General features: G+C 45.0%; 1 protein-coding gene across 1 annotated transcript; it reads right to left on the bottom strand.

Moving 5' to 3' along the window:
- Positions 1–239: 239 nt before the first annotated feature.
- LOC146026990 (ficolin-2-like) lies at positions 240–23,962 on the bottom strand. Its single transcript, XM_083158016.1, has 9 exons — positions 23,807–23,962; positions 19,467–19,583; positions 19,313–19,339; positions 18,307–18,342; positions 12,993–13,031; positions 10,904–11,031; positions 5,028–5,157; positions 3,991–4,125; positions 240–561 (listed from the first exon to the last, which is right to left on the bottom strand). The coding sequence occupies exons 1-9, from the start codon at positions 23,874–23,876 to the stop codon at positions 314–316; spliced, it is 930 nt and encodes a 309-aa protein (XP_083014142.1). The 5' UTR covers positions 23,877–23,962; the 3' UTR covers positions 240–313.
- Between the last annotated feature and the right edge of the window lie 450 nt (positions 23,963–24,412).

The raw sequence follows: 24,412 nt of genomic DNA on the forward strand, positions 1-24,412 counted from the left end.
CCAAATTAGTGGCTGTTCACATTATATACTTTAAATGTTATACTAATTATTTGTATTTTTATTGTGTCACTGGTTATCCAAATGACTTTTTAATACCACATTTAAATTGAATTGTATTATTTACAATAAATTGATATTTTTAGAAGAAAACGCCCCCTTATCTAGATTAGATACACTCCCCGTATATTATTGGTTAATTTTCATACAGCCAGCGCTGGTATAATACCCCAGTGTTTCTTTCCTATTTGCATTGTGAGTACTGATAACTGTCTTACTAGCCGCTGTTAGCAGCATACCTCTCCCCTTTTATAGGTTAGAGAGGCCTGAACTTCATTTCCGTTATCTTATAAGAGTAATACAGTCCCTTGCCAGAATACCAATTAATTCCATCTGCATAGCTGGTATGTGTCCCTCTCAGATACTGTCCATTCAGATTGGCGTGATGGCAGCCTACATACCACCAACCACCTTTAAACAGGGTTGCACAGTTGCTTGAATATTCATCATTGTCCCTGTCTTTCGTCGTGAAGGGATGGTTGTTATGAATGCTAAGAGAGTCACCTGCAGGGAACAAAGACATAGCAAGTAATGAAAACATCAATGCTTTTTATATATGTAATATTTAGCATTTGTCTCTTGGCTCCGTCTCACTGGGGAAAGTCTATAACAAGTCACAAATATGCCTATAATGTGCCAAGTGGAGGCAGCTGTCTCAGACATCGAGTATAATTGTGCCCATACACGCTGCCATAGCAGCGCGCGTTCCGATGCGATGGGATGCGCACTCCCATGGGCATCCCGTCGCAGAGTAAAAAAGGATGTGCTGCACATACTGTTTGTACTGCTTTCGATCGCATCGCACGCACATTGCATGCAAAACGCATGCCATGTGATGCAATGCGAGCTAGCACATCTCGCAGCATGAATGGGCACCTTTAGAGGGCAACAAAATCTGTTTTCTGATACTTGTCTTGGGAGCTGGCAAGTTATTATTATAGGGGAATATTTACCTTTCAAATCAATGTATATTTAGCATTTTTTGAATCCTTTGACTGCCAACATCTCTGTGAGAGATGTGCAAAATATCCACTAAGCCCTCCCTATCAACCTATCCGACTCACTTCATACACTCCGTACTAGCTACACATATAATTGGCAAACAACTTCGATCCGCTATTTGGGTCTTAATATTCCCTGAAGAACTTCTAAAGTATTTGAAGTAAATCTCCCCCCAATCATTACTTTGCTTTCCAATTTAACAAACTCTTGGCTTGCATTTCACATCTCTTGGATGGGCCGCTTGGCCTCCTTTCAGATGACTCTCCTCCCTAAACTAATGTACCTTTTCGCACAATCTCTTATGTTTTTCCTACAATGATGAAGTATATTTGGGTAGAGAAACCCCGAAACTAGCCCACTCAAGATTGATTAAGCCAAAGGATAGAGGAGGCCTCAGTCTACCAGATTTAACTTTGTACCAGAGAGCATGCGTATTAGCTCAAATTAAACGCCACACTAACTCTGCCAATGCACCATGTTGGGTTCCCCTTGAAACATCTGCTATTACACCGATCCCTGTATCCGACCTTTTTAGAATCCCAAAATATCTCCGACCAAAAACCCCTAATCTTCTTCCGTCTACTCAGGCATCATAGCAGATATGGGACGGGCTCCCCACCGGGGTGTCCTCTCCTGCTCTTGGCATAGCTGGTATCTCCATTGTGTTCTAGACTGTGCTGGAGAAACTGTGGGGAAGTGGGCCACCTGTTCCATATTTTCTGGTCTTGCCCTACTATACAAAGATATTAGTTGGAGGGGTTCTCCCTGATTCAAACGGTGTTACATATCTCCCTCTCCCCTAATACAATGGTGTTACTTCACACATGCTAGATATGTTCTGAACCATATACTTATTGCAGCCTGAGCAGCTCTGGCCCAACAATGGAAACAACCCAACCCTCCCTCCATAACGAAGGTTGTCCAGAAAACTAATTTCCACTTCCTGATGGAAACAGAATATATGCCATATTCATATTCCTTCTCATCGCCACTTGTCCGCTGGAACGCTTGGCATATATACATGACGGATGGAGAAGGAAAGCAATATGCCTCTACATCCACTAGCTGTGACCCCCTCCAATTTAGTCTCAATGAAAAATCTGATGATGGTACTGATTCTCTTTGAACCGTTTATACCCCTGTAATCTCTGTTATTATGTTGGTAAGATATCTATGCGATACTGCTACCTATACTGTGTGATAAAAAATGTATCTCCTCCGTTCTCCATGTATTTTGCTGACCCACCCAATACCGATGCAGACGTAAAATGTATATTTTCAATTGTATGCCAGATGTTATCCAGATGCCCTCAAAGTCCCCCATACCCCTCCCCTCTTTTTCTTTTTTTCTGTACCCCATATACTCTTTTATTATCAATAAAAATTATTGATGAAAAATCCACTAAAAATCCCAGCGTCGCTCACATTTGTTATATAAATTCAAATAAAAAAGATTATATTTCCTATATATAAGGTAAACATTACAGGTCATTATGATGAATGATAATGTTTACTTGACAATTTTCACACCTATTTTGTCAAAGTCACTTGGCACTTAAAGGGTTAAAATCTCATTTTGAACAGATGCCTTTTCAGGTGAAAATATTGAAAAAGATGCCGGCTCTAGCAGAGTGGCACAGGACCTGGAGGCTGAGCACGCCTGGTGTCTTGCTACACATATGGGTAGATGTATGAAGCGGTGTAGAATGGAGATTTTTACCATGGCAACCAACCAGCACTGAGCAGGGGAGTAACTACCATAGGGGCAGGGGGTGCAGCTACTATGGGGCCCAGAGCTGAGGGGCCCATTTTGACTGTCAAAGTATTAGATGATGAATAGGGGCCCTTACAAACTTCTGCTATGGGGCTCACATGTGTCTAGTTATGCCGCTGGCATTGATGCAACATTTATAAGTAGTGGCTCACTTCATTTTCACACTGCTTCATAGATCTTCTCCACAGTGCATTGAGGCTAGCGTCTGTACAATTACTTAGTTATTTCATTTAAGATTTAAAATAAAAAATTTGGGGTATATCTTATGCAAAAATGAAAAAATCCACTAATCTGACAACCTGACACATCATCTCATTGTCTCATCCCTGATGAAGTCTGTGTAAGACTAAATGCGTAGGGTTGGACATGTATCGTCTTGAACTAACCGACTTGGATCTTGACATTTTATAAATTTTTAATAAAAATAATTTTTTTTTATCAATTATGTATATTCCTACATACCTGTTCAAACATTTGGTGAAAACCTATAAGGTGGTGGACTTTATTAGCGCTCTCTATTTACTCCAATTTACCCACTTCGTATCTCCCACTAACAGAGGGGATTTATAGAGTAGCAGCTTGATCTTTTTGGGGCACACTCAGGGTCACTCCTGTGTGTGTGTATGTATATATATATATATATATATATATATATATATATATACAAACAAAGTCGATACCGGCACTCCTTGTAACTTCTTAAACAGCTGCCTGCGCCCGGTGCCTTCCTTACCCTGCCGGCTAGCAGGGAAAATATAAACAGTAGAGCTGGCGGCACTCACAGATGTCTTAGTAAGATAAAGAACCACAGTACACAGGATAAGACAGCACTGTACTGTGGTTCTTTATCTTACTAAGATGTCTGTGAGTGCCGCCAGCTCTACTGTGTGTGTATATATATATATATATATATATATATATATATATATATACACAGCAGAGTGTAGAGAGACAACAGCGGCACTCAGTTGGGAACTTTTCAAAGATATATTTAAATCACTGCAAACAGTCCTACGTTTCGGGGATTACACGCCCCTTTGTCAAGGTGCAAAATGTATAATTTTGCACCTCCTCCTGCCTTTTACTGTCTTCTGGGCACCTGGTCTTACAAGGACACATCCTTGAGCTTTACACATAAGCTGAATAAAAACACTTACCTGCGCTGCCTCCACTAAAGGCTCCAATGCTCAGCTTATAATTGTCGTCTTCTCCGAAAACGGTGAAGGAAGCATAACTTGCAAAAGTATAGCTGTTTTCAAAATCTGTCAGGTCAACTCGAAGCTCATACGTTCCTGAAGGGTTAAACACATAAAGACCCACAGATAAAGCACATTGGAACGCTGTGGTTTTTTTTATGGGCGCGTGGCCCTGTGCCCTCCCAGAGGCCCCACCCATCCATTTTACTGGGGCCCAGCCGCCTTGTTGGCGCCCCCGCATATACCATACTAGAAATGAAGCCGCTGGGACAGGCTTTTCTGTTGGAATTACTGTAAAGGGCTATGATGGAGGTAAAATTAGTTCCCCCACCATTACAGGTGGTAGAACTCGGTTCCACCCATTTTCCACCTCCCACTTTAACCCCTGATGTGGGTAGGAAACACTATTCTAAAGGAAAGGGTCAGACAATTACACCAGGTACCAGGGAAGTAATTAAAACCCAAGTATCTCTCTCCTCGTGCCCTGTGAACATGTAGCATCCATATTTGGGGTGATAGGAAGCAGGGCACAATGGGTATATTAACCATACAAACTGTGCAACATGTGTTATTCACCTAAAGTAGCCACACGCGGTGAGGATGGCCAAATGTTATCAGGAAAGCCCTAACCCCCAGGACATTGTTCATTCATAGTTGATGCCAGAATTGTTTTTGTAATTCTTTTTATTTTCTCTGAAGTCGACTATAGCTATTCACCAATCATCAAGCTGACAGCCATTCAGGTATAGAATACTGCCTCGCCACTCAGATCACATGACCACCACCCATCCCTGATTGAAGCTTCCTAGAGTTGTGGGGCCCTGGTGAGCAGCCCATTGTGCCAATACATTATGATGGCCTTGACAGCACCTATATTTGGGATGGGACTAACCCCGTTGTGAGCACTCGGAACATCCAGTCCCATCTTATGGCACTAAAACCCTAAACCATAATTAAAAGTTACAAATGATTGTATGTGAATGTACTGAGTCGGTTACCTGAAGACGTCAATCTGTGAATGTTCTCATTTCCTAGCCAGAACTCGCTCAGTTGGTTGCCAAAGCCCCGTTTGTAGTCATCCCATTCTCTGAAGAAATTCACAGTGCCATCGTATCGTCTCTGAAAGACCTAAAGGTTTACAGCAAGATTAGGAGCCTTGGAAAATCCCGGACAGTAAACTAAGGGCCAAATGTAATAGGGTGAGAGTTTCAGAAAGTGAGAGATTTTGGGAGAGTTTTCCCATTTTTTTTAAAGCAGCAATCAAGTACATGGCAAAATCAACCTGGTTTTGCAGTGTTATTGATTGCTGCTTTGAAAAACATGGGAAAACTCTCCCAAAATCTCTCACTTTCTGAAACTCTCACCCTATTACATTTGGCCCAATGTGTATTCTCTAATTACAACTTCACTGCAGAGGAACCATCTAAAGTCCGGAAGTCCAGAAGATGAGAAAGGCCTGATTGGCGATACCTGGAGGAATGGGACCAGCAGCTTTGAGGGTAATACTGTATGTTGCTTTGTTCATACAATAGCTGGTTTCTACATCACAGATCATCAGATGGATTTATTATACCACGTGATATTGTTGGTCAGTATTAGCCAGACTTTATACTGCAGATTTGGTAAAAGGGAAACTAGACAATTTTTTCCTAAACCATGTAAACACTGCAAAAATTGTTCAAAATAAATATTGGTCAAATAAATCAATCTTGTTTATAAATTGTTTGCCGTGCGTGCGAGACTAGCGACCCCATGTTACCGCCAATCCTTTCTAACAGCAAAATGGAAGAGCAACGCCTGTTGTATTAGTATGATTGTAATCCCATAGAGACTCAATGTACAATAGGGTATGTGTGGGCATTACTAATGGCAGGGCTTCCATTCATCAAAGAGGTGTGAGGACAATGAGTTGCTCAATTACAATCATTCATAATCTTGAGATGTCAAACATTGCTTATTGCCTGTCACTATTCTACATGTAACATTGGTTAGTAAATAATTCACATTGTCTGTGTCTGTGCTAAATCCATTAGTTCTTATCCTAAATTCTACTGTGTAACAATGACCATTCTCTTGTACAGTATCTACTAGAACTAATGTTGAATTCCAAGTCGAATTACAAGTCGGCTGTCCTAAGGTGCACATACAGATGAGGCATGGGGGGTGGCAATGGCGACGCCAGCCGCCATCCCCCGCCAGCCGCCATCTGTATAGCGAGAAGGGGACGCGCGCGCACGAGAGGCGCGAGCGTGCCGCTTCCAGCGCTTCCCCCGGGTCACCGCCGGCTTGTCGGCGGTCACCCGGGGTCCCCGCCGCCTGCCCGCACCCCCCCTAACCCTGTCCGTGTCCCTGAAGCAGAGACGGACAGGGTTCCCCTTGTCCTGCCGACGGAGATTGAGACGCGCGTGCATGTGAGACGCACGCGCGTCGCAGTCAGATGGCGAGCCGGGCTGCTGGCGGATCGCCAGTGGTGACGTTCTGGCGATTCGGCAGCAAAGAAGAGCCCAGCCCCATCTGTACTCTCAAATCTTTCAGATCTGGGTCGATGTCACCCAATCCCAATGGATTGGGCCGAGAAATCAGCCCAAATTGCATGTGTTTGACATCCCATCCAACCCGATCGAGTCTGGAGGTCGGAAGGACTGCACATAAGATTTCAGAAATCTTATGTGCACTATAGGCACCAAATTGCTAGCAATTTTACTAGGTGTGATGTGCAGCACATCAAACCCGATATCGTTGCATACGACCTCATTAGCGCACACACCGAGTGTATACCATGATGTTGGCAACTGCCCAAACAGACAGCTTATCGCTCAGTGCATAGGCACTGATTCCGTGGGTGCTCCTGGGGCCCGAGCACCCATGTAAAATGGTAAACACCCATGGATGGTTCCAGCGGGTACCAAGGGCCCTGTGTATAGGTCCCAGAAAATCCAGCTCTAGCCCTCACACAAGGAGGCTGCATTCCCAAGGGTGCATTGCTGGTCTGCCACGCGTCACGTCATGATCTCACGCAGCTCTGTGGACCTGTCCCCACTCAGAGAACTGCCTGCGTAGACACGACACACAGAGATGGACTGCCAGAGTCGCACCAGCCAGCCCCAGCAGCTCATTGGCCACACACACATCTGGGATGGAGCACCATCACGGCAACAGAGATACAGTAGGTAGGCAGCGGCCTTCTTTCCCCTAATAACCATCTCAGGACCCATGAATGAACCCCCAGCTGTGTTTCACTCATTGAGCACCCACCCGCAAAAACATAAATCGGCACCTCTGGTTCAGTGTGAACGCAGCTTTACCCTTGTATAGGAGGATCCTGATTCTAACAAATTAACTACAGTGGATTTGGAAGGTCCTGATCGCTTGACCTATAGGCGACTGACATGTGTAACCTAATGTCTGCAATTATATAATTTATGACTCTGTCCCTGTGTATGTATAGTATTACTCTGACCTGTTAGATGGCCAGGCTAGCACAGTGTTCAAGTCTTGGTTCTGTCCATTTTTCCTGCATCTAATTATTATTGTTAAATCTTGTTAAATCTTATGTCCTTATGTTACATAAGGAACTGGTGACTGAGGTATTATTCACGTCTTACTCTGAGAATTAATTTGTTGTATCTGTGCTTCTTATCATAATAAGTGTCAGGCGCCGGGGGAGGCATCACTGTGCCCCTGCTCTCCTGTCAGGTCCGGCGCTGCGGGAGCAGGGACAGCAGCGTCTTCGGCGATCGTCAGGCTGGGCTGGGCGGAAGTGTCGGGACGTTGCTAGGCAACGACCCGAACTTCCGACGCTCAGGGTGTAGCAGCACAGGGAAGAGTTGGGGACGTTGCTAAGCAACGCCACGAGCTTCCATTCTGATTACGGTCGGCACAGCTGTTAGCTATTACGTCACCCACGCATGTAGGCGGGGTGACTGCTTTTTAAGGGGCCTTCTCCAGGACCATGGCGCCGGTTATAGTTCTGTATTCAGCCTTGTCTCAGAGTGTTCCCGGTTCCTGGTTCTTATCCCTGCTACCAGAGTGCCAGTTGTACCGTGTATCCAGCATTGCAGTATCATCGTGCCAGCAATCCTGTGCCTTGTCTGGAGTCCTGCCTGTCAGCGCTGCTGATCTCTGACTTTCCTCTGTGGATACCATCTCCCAGATAAGTCAGGGGTTCTCCTGCAGTTTATTCTGTATTGCTGTTGCACTTACATTTACTTATATTCCTCCGTTGTGTATTATTACACTTACATTTACTTATATTCCACCATTGTGTATTGTTACACTTGCATTTAACTTATTTACCACCGTTGTGCATTGTTGCATTTAGGTACACTCCCACACAGTGTATATTATCAGCAAGTGGTCCCACCTTAGTACCCTACAAAGTCTGGTATTGTACCTTCTCCTTTGGCCTTCCAAGGTGGTTCCGGCCTGCCCAAATTGGGTTAGATAGGTTTCCTCTCGCTCCCGGTCTGCCTCAGTGAACACGTTGTCTCCCGTAAGACCTGACTGCAACGGAGTCTGGGCGGACCCAATTCGCCCTTACAGCCGGGGCGGTTACAGGAGATGACTAGAAATCGCACGTGTTCACTGACACCAGTCTGGGCAGTTCCGGTTTCGCCGCTGTCAGCCCAAACAAAAAGTTAAATAATTTGTGAATCATGATAGCAGCATTTACAGGAAACATCAACTAGTTGATAGCAGAGGTTAGATGGATCAAGAACATTCCTTATTAAGGGAGAGATTTTTTAATGACCGCATTTGTAATGTGATTATTAACGGACATTTTAAGCTACTTCAATACAGGAATGTCCACTGTATTCTTTATTTTTCTTCAACTCATGAAATATCTGTGATACCCATCTGTCACATGTGTTTATGACCCAGATGAAAGAATGCTCATGCAAGGCCATCAGTCCAATATGTAAGGATCCCTCTCTAGGCCACTTTGTGTAAAAAAAGCCATAAACTTCTGTAGGAAAACTATAGGTTTCTATAGTCAGTCTACCAGGCACAAGCTCTGGAAAGTTACTTTTCTTGCTGTAATCAGCAGATATCTCTGCAGAACTTTTTAATACATAGGTGGAACCTTGTGTATTGTGGAAAAATGCATTTTTTAAACATTTTTTTACATTGATACGTTCTGTCCACTGTAAAGGATTATGGGCTAGATTCATAGCTGAGCGCTTAAGCTGCCAAACGTGATTTTGGACTCACAGATGTATAAAAATATGGTAAGGAAACAGTCATTGAGATTTTTATGAAGACCAGGACCCTCCATTTTGGCCAAAAAGGAAAATTACAACAGTGCTCCAAATTTAACACAGATCCAAAATACGGCTCCTCAAGTAAATCTTTGGCCATCACAACTGAGATACAATGGCTGTTAAGTGCTCTGAAAATGGTCCCAACTAGCTTGAATTTTTCTTACCTCCATTTCCTGTCAATCACACACAAATGAACCCTTGCTGTGACCATAATCTAATATCAATCACTGCAGAAACCAAAGTCTACAAAAAATGACTCATTGTGAAAACACCACCATAGTATACAACTATGAACCAGGACTTGCAGCTGTTGTGGGGCCTCCAGTTTAAGGCGTCATACCTTCACTGTCAAAACCCCATGTGTATGACTCTAGGAGAATCCCAAGCAAAGGTTACCGGTGAGGACAGACCACAATCCCAACCCTAACTCTGTTTATCCGTCCAGAGATTATAGGCACCTATAATAGCCACGTTTGAAAGGACAAATTAGGTCTGCCCCAACTCCAGTGCCACCAGGCCTTACATCGAGACAAGGTACCCAACACCTCCAGAGCAGACAAGAGAAAGACTAAAACTAAAACTTGTAAAAATGGGAAATAAAACAAAATGTGGCACAGCTGTCCTCCAGGAGAGGGGATCCTCCAGCAGTCCAACATTCAAGTTTTACTAGACAGGTGACCACTAAGCAGATCTATTCAGGAAGGTAGTGAAGCAGGAAATAGTGATATGGTTTCCTACCAAACTATCGTAAATGCAACAATGCATGAAGGTGTTAAACATATAAACAATACCTTAAAGCTAGGACCATGGATTCAATAATGCAAGAAGATATTAAGGATATTTAAGAAAAGAAAACTACCCACGCAGTGCTGATGGTAATCTAAATGTATGCAAGAGAGACAATTTAACTATACACAGATACACACTGCTTAAGTGACAGCAGAGAAAATGCTAAATATGTTCAGACAAGGTCTGGGGGAACCAAGAGTCAGTACCAAGGGTACAGGACATGAACAGGACCCCAGAACCAGCAGCAGACAGCAAGAGACCAGGGACACAGGCAAAAAAGGGCTGCAACAAAAAATAACCAGCGCCATGTAGAAGGTGGCCAGAGAGTTAAAACCTGGTCTGCCCAATCAGAAAGCTGACCTTCTCTCCTGATGTGCTAAGCGTCTCAGCGTCCCCGGCCAGTGGAAATCATTGCCAGGCAACAGACCCAGCACTTCCTCTCGGGGACTGTCTCCTAGGGACGGCCCGGATGCAGACTCTGATCCACTCCCTGCAGCCTTCGACTGTCCGGCTGGCCAAAGGCTGCGCGACACCTAACATATATATATATATATGGCCCTTTATTTTACTATGGGGGGCAGAAATGTCTAGTTATATATATTTTTTATAGGTTGTTATAGACATCTTTTCTATAACAGATTAATAGACCTGTTTTCATAAATGTCCCATTGTGTTTTAATGGAAATAAGATAGCGATAGCAGGTGACTGTCATGTATGCATGTAATAAACTATATTTAATAAATACTGTTTTGTACATACCGTAAGTAGAGATATTAGAGGGGACATTTCATTACAAAAGGGTTATAGGTCTGTTGTCACTTACAATCCATCCTCCGCCATCTGTGTCCATGTCACACAAGACTGTTAGAGGCTTTACACCATCTGGGTATATTTTGTACCACCCACTGAGGAGAGAGCCCAGGTTCCGCAGCTCCTTGCAGTTTCGAGCAGCTGAAAGAGAGTACAGATAAGACAGGACAGGGAAGGCATACAGTACAGGACTAATGTCAGATTTGGGGATGATCGCATAAAGTAAGACAGTATGCAAAAACAGATATAGGATATGACCCTTCCTTGGCGCACTGCTGCCTCTGGTTCGTACTTGTCCTAAGTTATCACCCAATAAGTAAAACAATAACAAAGACAATACAGAAGTGGACTTTCCAAACTTCCTGAGGCGCAATCAGTCGAGTTGTTTTTCTGCCCGTCAATATTTCAAAAGGTCTTTCTGTTATATTTCCGATGGTTCTCGAGAAATAAATCAGAGAAGAAAATACCACCAATTAGATATAAAATAGTGAGAAGGAATTCAGAAGGATTCTGCAACTGGAGTGAAGCCGGAGAACATAGATGGGCGTACCCTACTCACAGCGTGAATGGCACTGTATGTGCACGTAGCGTGTACTTATTCCGTCGGTCGTTACTCTATAGCCTCCTTCTTGACTCCAGATGATGTGTGTACCATAAAAATAAAAAATTAACATCAATATGTGACTCCGTTTTACTTATTCCGTGTTATTATTAATACTTGTGATAAATAATGGAAAAAGTCTCATCTAGGCACACCTCACTCACTCAAAATAAGGGGGAGGTACACACATAAAGGTTTCTTTTCCCTTCTGGTGAAGCCAAATATATGCAAATATGTAGTGACAGAACAAATCAATGGGCGTACCCCACTCACGGTAAAAATGGTGGAGTCTCGGTACGATTTTGTACTCTTATCCCTACACCGTTTGGTGTAGAAGATATCCCTATATTAATCTAGGTTAGATATGATATAAGTTGTGACGAGACTACACACTGTTTGTTTTGTTTGTTTATTTATACACATTCTGGATGGAGTAATCCTGAACACGACAAACACCTGAAAGGACACAAAGGCAAAGAACCTGCTACGGGCACATACTCCACCATTTTTACCGTGAGTGGGGTACGCCCATTGATTTGTTCTGTCACTATACATTTGCATATATTTGGCTTCACCAGAAGGGAAAAGAAACCTTTATGTGTGTACCTCCCCCTTATTTTGAGTGAGTGAGGTGCTCCTAGATGAGACTTTTTCCATTATTTATCACAAGGATTAATAATAACACGGAATAAGTAAAACGGAGTCACATATTGTTGTTCATTTTTTATTTTTATGGTACACACATCATCTGGAGTCAAGAAGTAGGCTATAGAGTAACGACCGACGGAACAAGTACACACTACGTGCACATACAGTGCCATTCACGCTGTGAGTAGGGTACGCCCATCTATGTACTCCGGCTTCACTCCAGTAGCAGAATCCTTCTGAATTCCTTCTAACTGTTTTATATCTAATTGGTGGTCTTTTCTTCTCTGATTTATTTCTCGAGAACTATCGGAAATATAACAGAAAGACCTTTTGAAATATTGACGGCCAGAAAAAACATCTCGACTGATTGCGCCTCAGGAAGTTTGGAAAGTCCACTTCTGTATTGTCTTCGCACAAAGTAAGAGACTGAACATTTTGACAAAAACATTGATTTAACCAAAGATTGCACTGTGGGGCTCAGATTTAATTTTTGGCTGTCCTTCTCCCGCTCTTACTTTAGTCTTCATACTCTGCTGCAGTGGTCGAAGTGGGGCGGTATACGGGGGTATGCCATACCGCCACTTTAATCTGAAGATAAAAAAAACAACTTTTTTTTCCCCCTCAGGATGCTCTCTGATCACTCAGCAGCGCATATTGTGCTTTTGTAATACCCCTGTACAACGGGGCAGTCTGGCAGGGGACGTTGATGGACAGGGGGGTGTCCGAAGGTGCGCACTATATTCACTCTTTACTTTTCCATACCCCCACTTCAAAATTTCCATACCCCCAATTTCCACTTCGACCACTGCTCTGCTGTAGTTATATGATGCCTGAATATAAGACTCTCACTTACCATAAGCTGTGTCTGTGGTGCTTGCATCCCCTTTATCTCCTAAAGGGTAAAATTATCAATTAGTAGGGCATGCACAATGTAAAATACTATTTAAAGAGAAAGAGAAATATTCTGTGAAAATTTGAGATTGAATTGTGAATGGAATGATAACCGCAATCCACTCGCAAATCCATTCGCAATTCCTAGAACATCAAAGCATCTTTTTCGTCTGTGCTAATGTGAGTAGTGTAGGTCTGATGGTGTGTACATAGGGTACAACTTGCCCTATGTACACATTGAATGGAGATAGAACATGTTTTTAAGCTTCGATTCGATGCGTGCTCTGGACCAACTGAATTCGAAAAGCCAACTAGACAGTGCAGCAATGACTATATAGTGAAGATTGAATGTAGATAGCATGAATTGTATGTAAATAGTACAGAGTTAGCAAAGATTCCATTGCAATCAAATCTGAAGTTGAATAGCAAAGGAATCTCACCATGTGTACACACCATAAGGCTGCCACCAATCTGTGACTGAAATGGGCTGGAAGTAGTTCGCGCTGACGTTACAGACTCTCCGCTAAAATGCCTGGATACATCTTTGTTTTTTTCAAACACACCCAAAACACGGAAGGTTTCTGGCCAGAAATGCTGGCTTCCTGTAAAACTGAAACTACGTAGTGATCAGTAATTTTGACAAACTTCACGATCCGAGGCGGGATCCAATCGCAACACAGTTATTTCCCGCCAGACTCGAATCCCAGAACAAGGCAAAACGTCATAATCCTGCTGTCAGATTCTAACGGGTTTTGGATCCTATTTAAGTCCCCGCCAATCGATGCCATCTTAACTCTAGCATAGGAGAGTGTGCACCTGTGGGTAATGGCGTCGGATGGGTCCTTGCTGTCATACTCTATGGTACCCTGTCTGCTCTGCTCAGCTCAGTCCAGGGATGCCTTGTCTGCCCTATAATTGGGTGTTACCTGTGATCTATGATGCTGCCTGTCTGCAGGGACGCCGAGAGGTATGCCAGGCCTCTGTAAAATGTTGGGGGTGTGGCCTGATAGCGTGAGGTGTGGCCACCTCCTGCAATTTGGCCACGCCCCCAAAACGTTTAAGGGGTGAAAAAACACTGAAAGACGAGGGGGGAATGCTATTGTCATCCCTCAGCAGCAGCACACCTACAGCATGTGCTGTGCTGACAGCAGGCTCAGCATGAGCTCTCATGTTGTCAGTGAGACCCTCATGATGAGCCTGCTGTCAGCACAGTACATGCTGTAAGGGAGAAAGGGGGGGGGGGGTCAGACCAGGGCTCCCACTGGGCCCCTCCAGCCAGCCTGGGCCTGGGTAATTAGTACCCGCCCCCCCCCCCCTTCTCGGCAGCCCTGCCTGTCTGCCATGTAATGAGGTACTACCTGTCTGCTCAATAATTGCGTGCTGCCAGTCTGACAAATAATTGGGTACTGCTGTCCTCCTTTGCTGTACTGGGGGGGGGGCTGTCCTGTGTGCTGTAAAGGGGTGCTGCTGTACAGGGGTGATGTCCCAATCTGTACAAGGGTGCTGTACCAAATATTAAATTGCAATGAAGACACACTGGAGTATGATCTGGGTACTGTGGGACAGGGGAGCTGTACAGGGGTGCTGTACTAAAAGTAAAATTGCAATAAAGGCACAATGAGGTATGATCTGGGTACTCTGGGACAGGGTTGCTGTACCAGAAATTTAATTGCAATGAAGACACACTGAAGTAAAACAAAGTCAGTTTGTGCAAGGGCCAACTCAAAAATTGTCTCTTTTTCCTGCCAATTGTCTCTTTTTCCTGTTGTAAAGCACAACGGAATAAGCTGCACATGGACTGTCTGACATGCCTACTTGGATGCTGTCATTGAAAAAACCCTAATCATATGCAGTGACAGTAGACACGTTCGTAATTGTAGTGGGTGTGTTTGGAAAATTTACTTTTCTCCGGAAGCTGCCAGGGAAAATAAAGAAGGAGATGTTGTCACATTACTGAGGTCATGGGTTCAATTCTTATCATGGCCCTAACTTTGTAGAGTTTGTATATTCTCTCTGTGCTTGCAAGGGTTTTCCCTCTAGGTACTCCGGTTTTCTCCCACAATCCAAAAATATACTGGGCAATTACTTGACCCCCAAAATAAATGATCCTTACAATTAATGTGTTTATGTTCAATACATGTGTGGTAAGCGAATATAGATAATAAGCTCCACTGGAGTAGTGACTGATGTAAATGTACAAATTTTCTTAAATGCATAAAAATAAATAAAAATGACATATCCCCACAACATTCCAAGTGGGGGTAAGCCATTGTGCAATGATGTCCCTCAGATTTTCTAAAAGTTTGTCAGCTTTCTCCTCTTACTGAAACCAGTGAAACCCAGCATAATCTGCCTAGGAATAAGTTGATGTTTGTGAGATGCTGCTGCTGTTGCTGGTGGGCCGTCACAGTCATGTAGTCCTTAGTTTGCCCTGTTCCACTTGGCCACATGTCGGTGGCTAAGTGAACAGTGTGTACAAAGGCATTTCTGAGTGAGGATGACTATTGCCTGTTGAAAATGACTATTTTTCAGAATGTCCTTGTATGGCATTTGAATTGCTTGTCTTGTGAAGTGGAATCTAGAGTGGGGACACAGTATGTCAATCAACTGTGTCAATTCCACTGCACTAATGGCAGATATTGGACACACGTCTAACACCAGCATAGTTGCTCTGGTCTCAGTAATCTGCTTTTGCAACAGGGTGACTGCTGTCATACTTCATGTCCCTTGTTCCTTGCACATAGTATAATTTAAAGATAGGTTGAACTTGATGGACTGATATCTTTTTCAACCTCACAAACTATGTCACTATGAGTTAGTCATGCCTATGACATTGCCTACAGGACTACTTACGATTCTGATTGAGGAGGCAATTGACGATAAGGGTGTTGGTGGTGAGGATTGCAGGGAGAGGGAGCTAGGTGTCGCTTGACTGATTATGCTTTAAGCCAAAGTTTCTGAACTTGACAATAACTTTGACATTTTGATGACTGTACTGCAAAGTCACGTATGAGGGAGGGTGATACTTTCTAGGTGGTTGAAGTCCTTACCCCTGCTTACTATGGCTTTTACAAAGGCTGCATACTGTATGGCTTCACAGTTGTAGTCTGGATTTCGGTATTGTCCAGGCATGACAATGGGCTTTCTCATCCCATGGGCAGCATCTATCTCCACTGTTGCTTTATTTTTGGAAAGACATAATCTCTTCTTTACTCTACACTGCAATCACCCCATTTTGTGTCATGTCTTCTAGGGCGGTGGCAAACGCAGGATTTTTAGAGGGGGTTTTTCAAATGTAATCCAAAATCTCCCAGTAACTACGGGAGTATGGGGGAGCGGTAACAGCCCTGAAAATTGGTCTTTTTATACGCTGGACACTTTATGGAATACAGAATTAACATTTAACGGTACGGTAACAGTGGTTCCCAAACTGTGTGCCTATGCACCCTGGGGTGCCTCAGGACACTTGCTGGGGTGCCCTGGGTTGGTGGTACAGGACCAACTCAAATTATTTATGGACAAAGTAATAGGCAAAACCAGTGCTTGTGGCTTCCAATCATAATTTATGTAGACAAACAGAAGCGAATCCTGTCCCTTACCACAAAATTAAACACAACATATAAACACAAATTAGTTATTTAATATTTTTTTCAAAATGTGTCAATAAAAAACTTTTGGCCTAGGGGTGCCATGAAAAAAATTCTGATGCTCTAGGGTGCCGTGATTCACAAAAGTTTGGGAACCACTGGTCTATAGTATAGGCTATTTCAAACATTCAAATAATATAAGTGGTCAGGAAAAGGTTAAACATATAATAAATAAATACACAAGCATAATAGAAACAGTACTGCACTTTCTAAGCTTACACTCTCCCACTTCACTGTAAGGCTCCTGTCTCTTTCTCCGAGCAGCTACTCTCAGATCCACACATACAGTAAATGTGGTAGAAGTAGCTTGTACACTGGGCATGTCGGCGGTAACCCGGGGTCCCCACCGCCTACCCGCACCCCCCCTAACCCTGTCCGTCTCCCTGAGGCGGAGACGGACAGGGTTCCCGTCGCCCCGCCAACGGAGATTGAGACGTGCGTGAGACGCACACGCGTCTCAGTCAGATGGTGAGGCAGGATGCTGGCGGATCGCCAGCGCTGACGTTCTGGCGATTCGCCAGCAAGGAAGAGGCCTGCCCCATCTGTACATCCCCATCATCAGCATCCTCACCATCAACATTCTCATTAGTGCCAGCTACACCAATATCCTCCTCATCCTGGTGTACTTGTACAGTGACATCCTCAGTCTCAATTTCAGCATGTTGACTGGCATTGCTCCTCCCAATACTTGCAGAGCATATGCAAATGGTGGAAGGAGCCTTCTGTTCCCAAACAGTATTGGTAGGGTCAGGCCTAGACATCGCAACCACGACATACTTGAACTCTCCCTGGGGATTTGTGATATCCCTGAATGGACAGTTAGTTCCTGTGCTTTAAATATATATATATATTTTTTTTTTTGAGTGGAAGGAGGGCTTGAACCATGTCATAAACATGAACTAAGACCTTTTCCTTTCCTTGCCACTTCCTGTTGTAAATGGCATATTGCCAATTTTATGTTTCTCATCAGATAGGTAACATTTTTCTGGGTTATTCATTTTAGCTTCTTGGATTTTGCATGCCTTCTGGACTTTTGTTTGTCCTGAGTTTCTATCAATACAAAGCACCCCTAGACCTATACAGAAGACTTAGCAGCACCCCTGGACTTAAGCAGCAAACTGGGCACCCCCATACTTATACAGCAAACTTAACAACACCCCTGGACTTAGACCACCTTTTTTTTGTGGGGGTCCAAATTAACCCATTATTTCAGCCACAGTTCTGGCAGACCCGGTCACTGAAATGGTTTGCAAAATTGTCCTTTTAATACAACATAAGGTTAGGCGGGCCCAAGGACAATTCCATCTTGCACCTCTTTTTGTACCCCTTCGAATGCAGAAGTGTTGATGCCTGCTTGGGGCGGGCAACTGATGTCGGCGCCCACCCCTAATTCTGCAGACAGTAGCCGGAAAAAAACCCCAGTCAAGACTGACTTTTTTTATAGAAGGGGGGGGGGGGGGGGATCATTACTCTTCCGTTTGGCCGCATGCGCGCAGAGGTGTATGCAAATGCTTGATGGTTCTGTAATTAATAATTTCATTCTTGATCACTGACTACACTTTGGAATAGTTTTTTTATAGGTTACAGAAGATGCTACAGGAAATAACAGTAATGGGACAGGAAACTCACCTTTTTGTCCTTTTAAACCAGGAGAACCTTCTGTTCCTGTTGATAACCAAATACATGCAATGAAATTAGAAGATAAGAGGAATAAAACTACAATACAATAGCATACTTTATAAGGGAGTGCCGACTGAGCTTTATTTATTTAACAATTAATTGTTAAGCACTAGGGTAAGGTTAGAGGTGACCAATGCTCATCACTGGAACAGACAAAAAATCAGCCAGAAGTCAATGTCAGTTGACCGCAAGTCCACAAAGACCCACTTTAGCCATCGGTGGCTTACCTAAGCAGGTAAGTCACCACCAAACCACAAGGAATGTGTTATTAACATTCATATCGTGTCAATGTTCCATAAGTGTTGACATGATTAATATAAACATGGTCATTATCTGTGTTCCTGCTTGTTAACTTTGTAACCATGTAAACATTTCATATTATCATTGACATATTATCAATGTCAACAAAATATATCGACCCCTATTCTGTGGCACTTGCTCGGATATGCGGGGTGCGGAGGGTGCCGTGAATCGCGGGAGGTGGGGAGGGCGTGAATCATGGGAGGGGAGTCCGCGAATCGCGGGAGGGGGTCTGCAAATCGCGGGAGGGGGTGCGTGAGGGGGTGTGTGAATCGCGGGGGGTGTCACTGGGGGTCGCAGGAGGTGCCAGGGGGTCCATGAATCGCGGGAGAGGGTCCGCAAATCGCGGGAGGGGGGCACGGGGGGGCCGCGGGGGGTGCCGTGAATCGAGGGAGGGGGTCCGCAAATTCTGGGGTGGGGCACGAATCGCGGGAGGGGGGGCGCAGGGGGGCTAGAATCGTTGGAGGGTGCGGGAATCGCGGGAGGAGGGGTCGCGGGGGGGCACAAATCACAGGAGGGGGTGCCGTGAATCACGGGAGGGGGTTTGCAAATCGCAGGAGGGGAGCGCAGCGAATCACAGGAGGGGGTGTGGCGAATCGTGGGATGGGGTGCCGTGAATCGCGGGGGTGCCGCGAATCATGGGAGGGGGGGTCACGGGGGGGCCCAAATTGCGGGATGGGGTCTGCAAATCGCAGGAGGGGGGTGCGGGGGGGTGGGAGCGTTATATACACAGGGGATGAGTGACAGATCTGGCTAAATTTATAAGAGATTGCCTATTAAGTGTATTGAATGCATAAAGCACATTCTACCACCTTTCTCTCCAGATGGACCAGTTTCTCCTTTTTGCCCAGGAGATCCAGGTAGCCCAGGGCATCCTCGAAGAATGGCCAACTTATCGGATTCTCCAATCCCCACAAGCTTTACATCTGCAAACCAAGATTATAGAGAAGTGTAATGTACATAGCGAGCAGATAACGAGGACAGTCATTACTCACAAATCACCTCTCCGAAGATGACATCACTGTTACTTAACAAAAGAACTTACAGTAAGTAGATACCAGTCATTATACACATGGATCCATACAGCTCATCTGAACTTCTTCAGTCTAATGCAGTCTAATGTGCGTGTGCCTTCCACATCATTTGGCAATGGATGTTTATTGGAAAAGGAGGTGAGGTGGAGCTAACCCAATGGGGGAATGGTGTACACAAGCTGCTGGTCTCAGGAGAGGGGGACCGCCTTCTGAAGGTAGTAATATGAGACAAAGAAGGTTCTGAGGACCTGTGCTCAGTAAAAACAATACTGGTGACATTCTATGTGATGAGATAAAATCGCTTTTTTTTTATCGCACCACTTCGCACTTTTGCAAATCGCAAGATTGGCCCGTTTTTCGCATATTTAATGAGATGCGAAAAACGGGGCAAATAGTGTGAATAGGTGCGAGGTGGTGCGATGTCTTTAGTCCTGAAAATGTGCGATTTTCATGTCTGAAAATCGCACGTTTGCAGGAAAGCGCAAATTTAAAAAAAAAAAACGAGCGCGGGGTCCCCCGCCCCCGCATAACCAGCCCAGGGCTCATTGAGCCGGTGCTGGTGACATAAAATCAGGGTCCCCGACAAATAGGGGTCCCCTTGATTTAATGAAACCAGCACCAGGCTCAAGGTCCGGCGCTGGTTCCCAAAATACGGGGGACAAAATGACTAGGGGTCCCCCGTATTTTAAGAACCAGCACCGGACCCAACCAGCCAGCAGGGTAATGCCACAGCCGGGGGACACTTATTATATAAGGTCCCACGGCCAAAGCATTATCCCCGTGGCTGGTCAGCATGGGCAGGGGTCCTGGGGAAGTGGGGACCCCCCCAATGAAGGGGTCCCCCCCCCTCCAGGACTTACCAGCCCATGCTGAAAGTCCGGGGCTGTCCCCGATGCCCCTGGGCGGTGGGCATCGGGCTGATGTAAAGTGTAAAAAAAAGAAGATAAACTATTGTTTTCTACTGTCGAACTATGAGTCCCAGCAAGCCTACCCCGCATGCTGGGACTTGGAGAACCACAAATCCCAGCATGCGGGTCATTAAAGGGCCCGCTGGCACTTGTAGTTCTACAGTACAAAAAATAGTTAAATAAAACACACTGACACCCAGAAAAATAAAAGTTTAATACACACATAACACACACACTGATACTTACCTAACTTGAGCCCGTAGGTCGGTCCCTGGATCCTGGCTCCGGGGCTCCAGGGCTGAAGAGTCCGGTTCCGGGGCCTTGGTCCTGGTTCCGGGGCTGGTCCTGGGGTTCCGGGGCTCCAGGGCTGAAGAGTCCGGTTCCGGGGCCTTGGTCCTGGTTCCGGGGCTGGTCCGGGGTCCAGGATCCGATGAAGTCCACAGGGGTACCTGAGGAAGGAAATCCTACTCACCTGGTCCCCGGCGACGACATCGGCATCCTCTCCGGCAGACGCGCTGCTCCCAGCTGCTGTGGTACCCGCTCTCGGACTGGAGAGGCGCAGAGATTTTCATCTTCCGCGCCTTTCCTCTGGATGATTCTATTGGCCGCCTAGCGGCCAATCAGGAGCCGACTTTCTCGGCTCCTAATTGGCCGCTAGGCGGCCAATGGAATCATTCTGAGAAGAGGCGCGGAAGATGAAACATCTCTGCGCCTCTTCAGTCCGACTTTTTAATGCTTACCCGTTCGGGGCGGGGCTTGACGGTGATGTCATTAAGCCCCGCCCCCACTACGGAAAATAGTAGAAATTACTGATATCCATGGAGGGGGCGGAGCTAAAATGACGCGATTGTGCCATTTTAGCTCCGCCCCCTCCTCTGAGACCCACGGATTGCGGCATTTACATGCCGCGATTCGGTGGGTTCAGGGGGGTCCCCCAGATTCCGGGAGGGTTGCCCACCCTTCCGGGGGGCCGGGAGGGGGACCTGATTTTCGGGAGACTCCTGGGAATTCCGGGAGGGTCGGCAACCCTGATATATGTTGATAATTATTCACCTTGTGGCAGCAATATATTGCTCAGTGTCCTATATTCAAGCAATATATTGCTCAGTGTCTCCTTCTTATCAGCGACCAGAGATGATCGCTGATGAGAAGGAGACACTGCCTGGGGGAAACAGCTGACTGCTGGGGAAAGCGCTGGTCGCAGGAGCATGCTCCTGCGACCCTGCGACCAGCGACCATTGCAGGGCTGGCCACGGGAGCGTGCTCCTGCCGATTTATCGCCCATAGCACATGAAATCACTGGCAATGTGATCGCTCAGTGACCATATTGCCAGCGATATGTGCTAAATATCGCCCCGTGTGTACACAGCTTATTAGATGGACAAAACCATTTGCACTGCAGGTGGGGCAGATGTTACTTGTGCAGAGAGAATTAGATTTGGGTGGGGTTTTACTTCAAAGTGAGATCTATATTACAGTGTAAAAATAAAGCAGTCAGTATTTTCCCTGCACAGAAACAAAACCCAAACTCACCCAAATCTAATTCTACATAGTTACATAGTAGATAAGGCTGAATAAAGACTTGCGTCCATCGAGTTCAACCTACGCTTTAATTCTCTCTGCACATTTTACACCCCCCCCCCCCCCCCCTGCAGTGCATATGGTTTTGTCCATCTAAAGCCCCGTAAACACGGGGGAGATATATTGCTCAGCCATATATGGCTGAGCAATATATGGCTGAACAATATATTGCTCAGTTTCTCCTTTTCATCAGCGACCAGAGATGGTCGCTGATGAAAAAGAAACTGCCGGGGGGAGGCCGGCAGTGGTAATCAGCTGGTCGCAGGAGCATGTTCCTGCGACCAGCGATCACTACAGGGGTAAAAACGGGAGCGCGCACTCCCATCATGGGCAATGTGGTCGCTTAGCGACCATATTTCCCGCGATATTGTACAAAATCGCCCCGTGCGTAAAAAGAAGGATTTTGTATACTGAGCACAGGTCCTCAGAACCTCCTTTATCTCAAATGGATGTTTATGTAAAACATCCATTCGCAGCCAGTGCGAGCGAACACACGCTGAGAATGGGTGGCAGCCAGGCCACCATTCGCAAGGCAGGGTTTGGTAGACTCAACCAGAATAACCCCCCTTATTTGTTCAAAGAAGCAGTCCTTTCCCTTATACAATGTTCTATGGTTTACAGAGCTTGGCATAATAGCTTCAGTATCAGGGTAGGTCGGTCCCAGATGGTTTGACAGGTACAAAAGGTCAATATAGTTAAAATGTTGGCATGTTAAAGGTCAGCGGTGCTTAAAGACAACAGGTTCAAATGACCATGGTCAGGGCCGCAACTAGTAACTGGGAGGGGGGCTATGGGATGCATGCCTCTGCCCATTCTCACCGGCTGTGAGATCACCCATACACACAGCACAATTGCTGGTACACACCAGCCAATGTTCCATAAATATATTGGCTGTTCAATTGAATGATTGTTATATCGGCCATTGTATACACATTTAAATAAGTTATTTTGTTTCTGTGCTGGGTAAATACTGGCTGCTTTATTTTTGACATTGCAATTTAGATTTCAATTTGAACACACTACACCCAAATCTATCTGTCTCTGCACATGGTACATCTGCCCCACCAGCAGCACAGCATGGTTTTGTCCATTAGAGAGAGAGTTTGCTTTTTAGAACTCTATTGAATTACACCCATTGTACAGAACACCATACCTCACAACTGTCCTCTTTATCATGGGACCATCTAGTTTTTTGGGGGCACGGTCCCGCCCCCCGACCGGGGCCGGCAGTGTCCCGCGGCAGGGGTGGGTCAGTTGGGAGTCCCCCCAGCCTGATGGAATAGACGCTGAGGGTATCAAAATGGGGGCGCGGCCAGATTATGCCTGCATTTGCATATGCCATGCCCTAATTTGCATATGATATGCCCCCTTTTCGGCACTCCCTCTTCTGAACATAAGAAAGTTGGGAGGTATGGAACATCTAATATAAAAATTGCTTCGGTAAAATAAGAAATAAGAATGTAATTTCTGGTGAAATCCCTGATAATCGGCCTCAATAGCCAGAATCAACCGTCAGTCTTCAGAAACCAAATCAACAAAGGATAAATTACAAATATCACTGTCAGACATTGTAGTGGCTCTAACAGAAAACTTTGACACGTGAGTAATCCATAGCATACGACTTACCTGGGCAGGTGTCATCAGCGTGATTGAGAGCAGTCACCAGGCAGAATACAGAGGCCACCAAGGTCCACATACTGCAGTATCTGCTCGGTTGTTCCCTTGTGTTCCTCACTGCCTGCTAGAATGTGGGTTCAGCAGTGATTCCACATAATAAGAGACCATGTAGCTCCTCCCCATGTACACATCTCTATCTTGGAATCTGTAATGATTGCACAATTGGAATTCAAAATGTAGTTCCTTATTTGTTCTCCTGAACTACAATAATCAATAGACAAAGATCTGCGCAATATCTGTCTCAATCCTGCTTTTTTTTTTTTTTTTAATAATAAATTTTATTAGGTCTTCAGAAAAAGGTACAAGGTACAAATGCAATAATAAGAGCATGAGCGATACCAAACACGGCAGTATATATAAAGTTTGCGTCATAATAGGATCACCTATTATTCTGGTTGTGCAATGTCAAGGAGATATATAGGATTTTTAATAATCGCCCTTAGAGACCTAGAATTTTCCAATTTTAATATAACCATAAGTAAATACTAACTTTAAGAATGTCAAATATATATAAAAGAAAGAAAAGAAGGGGGGGGGGGAGAGAAGAGAAGAGGA

The sequence above is a fragment of the Crinia signifera genome, chromosome 8 (assembly GCF_055691185.1).
Source record: "Crinia signifera chromosome 8, ASM5569118v1, whole genome shotgun sequence".
In the NCBI taxonomy this organism is placed as follows: domain Eukaryota; kingdom Metazoa; phylum Chordata; class Amphibia; order Anura; family Myobatrachidae; genus Crinia; species Crinia signifera.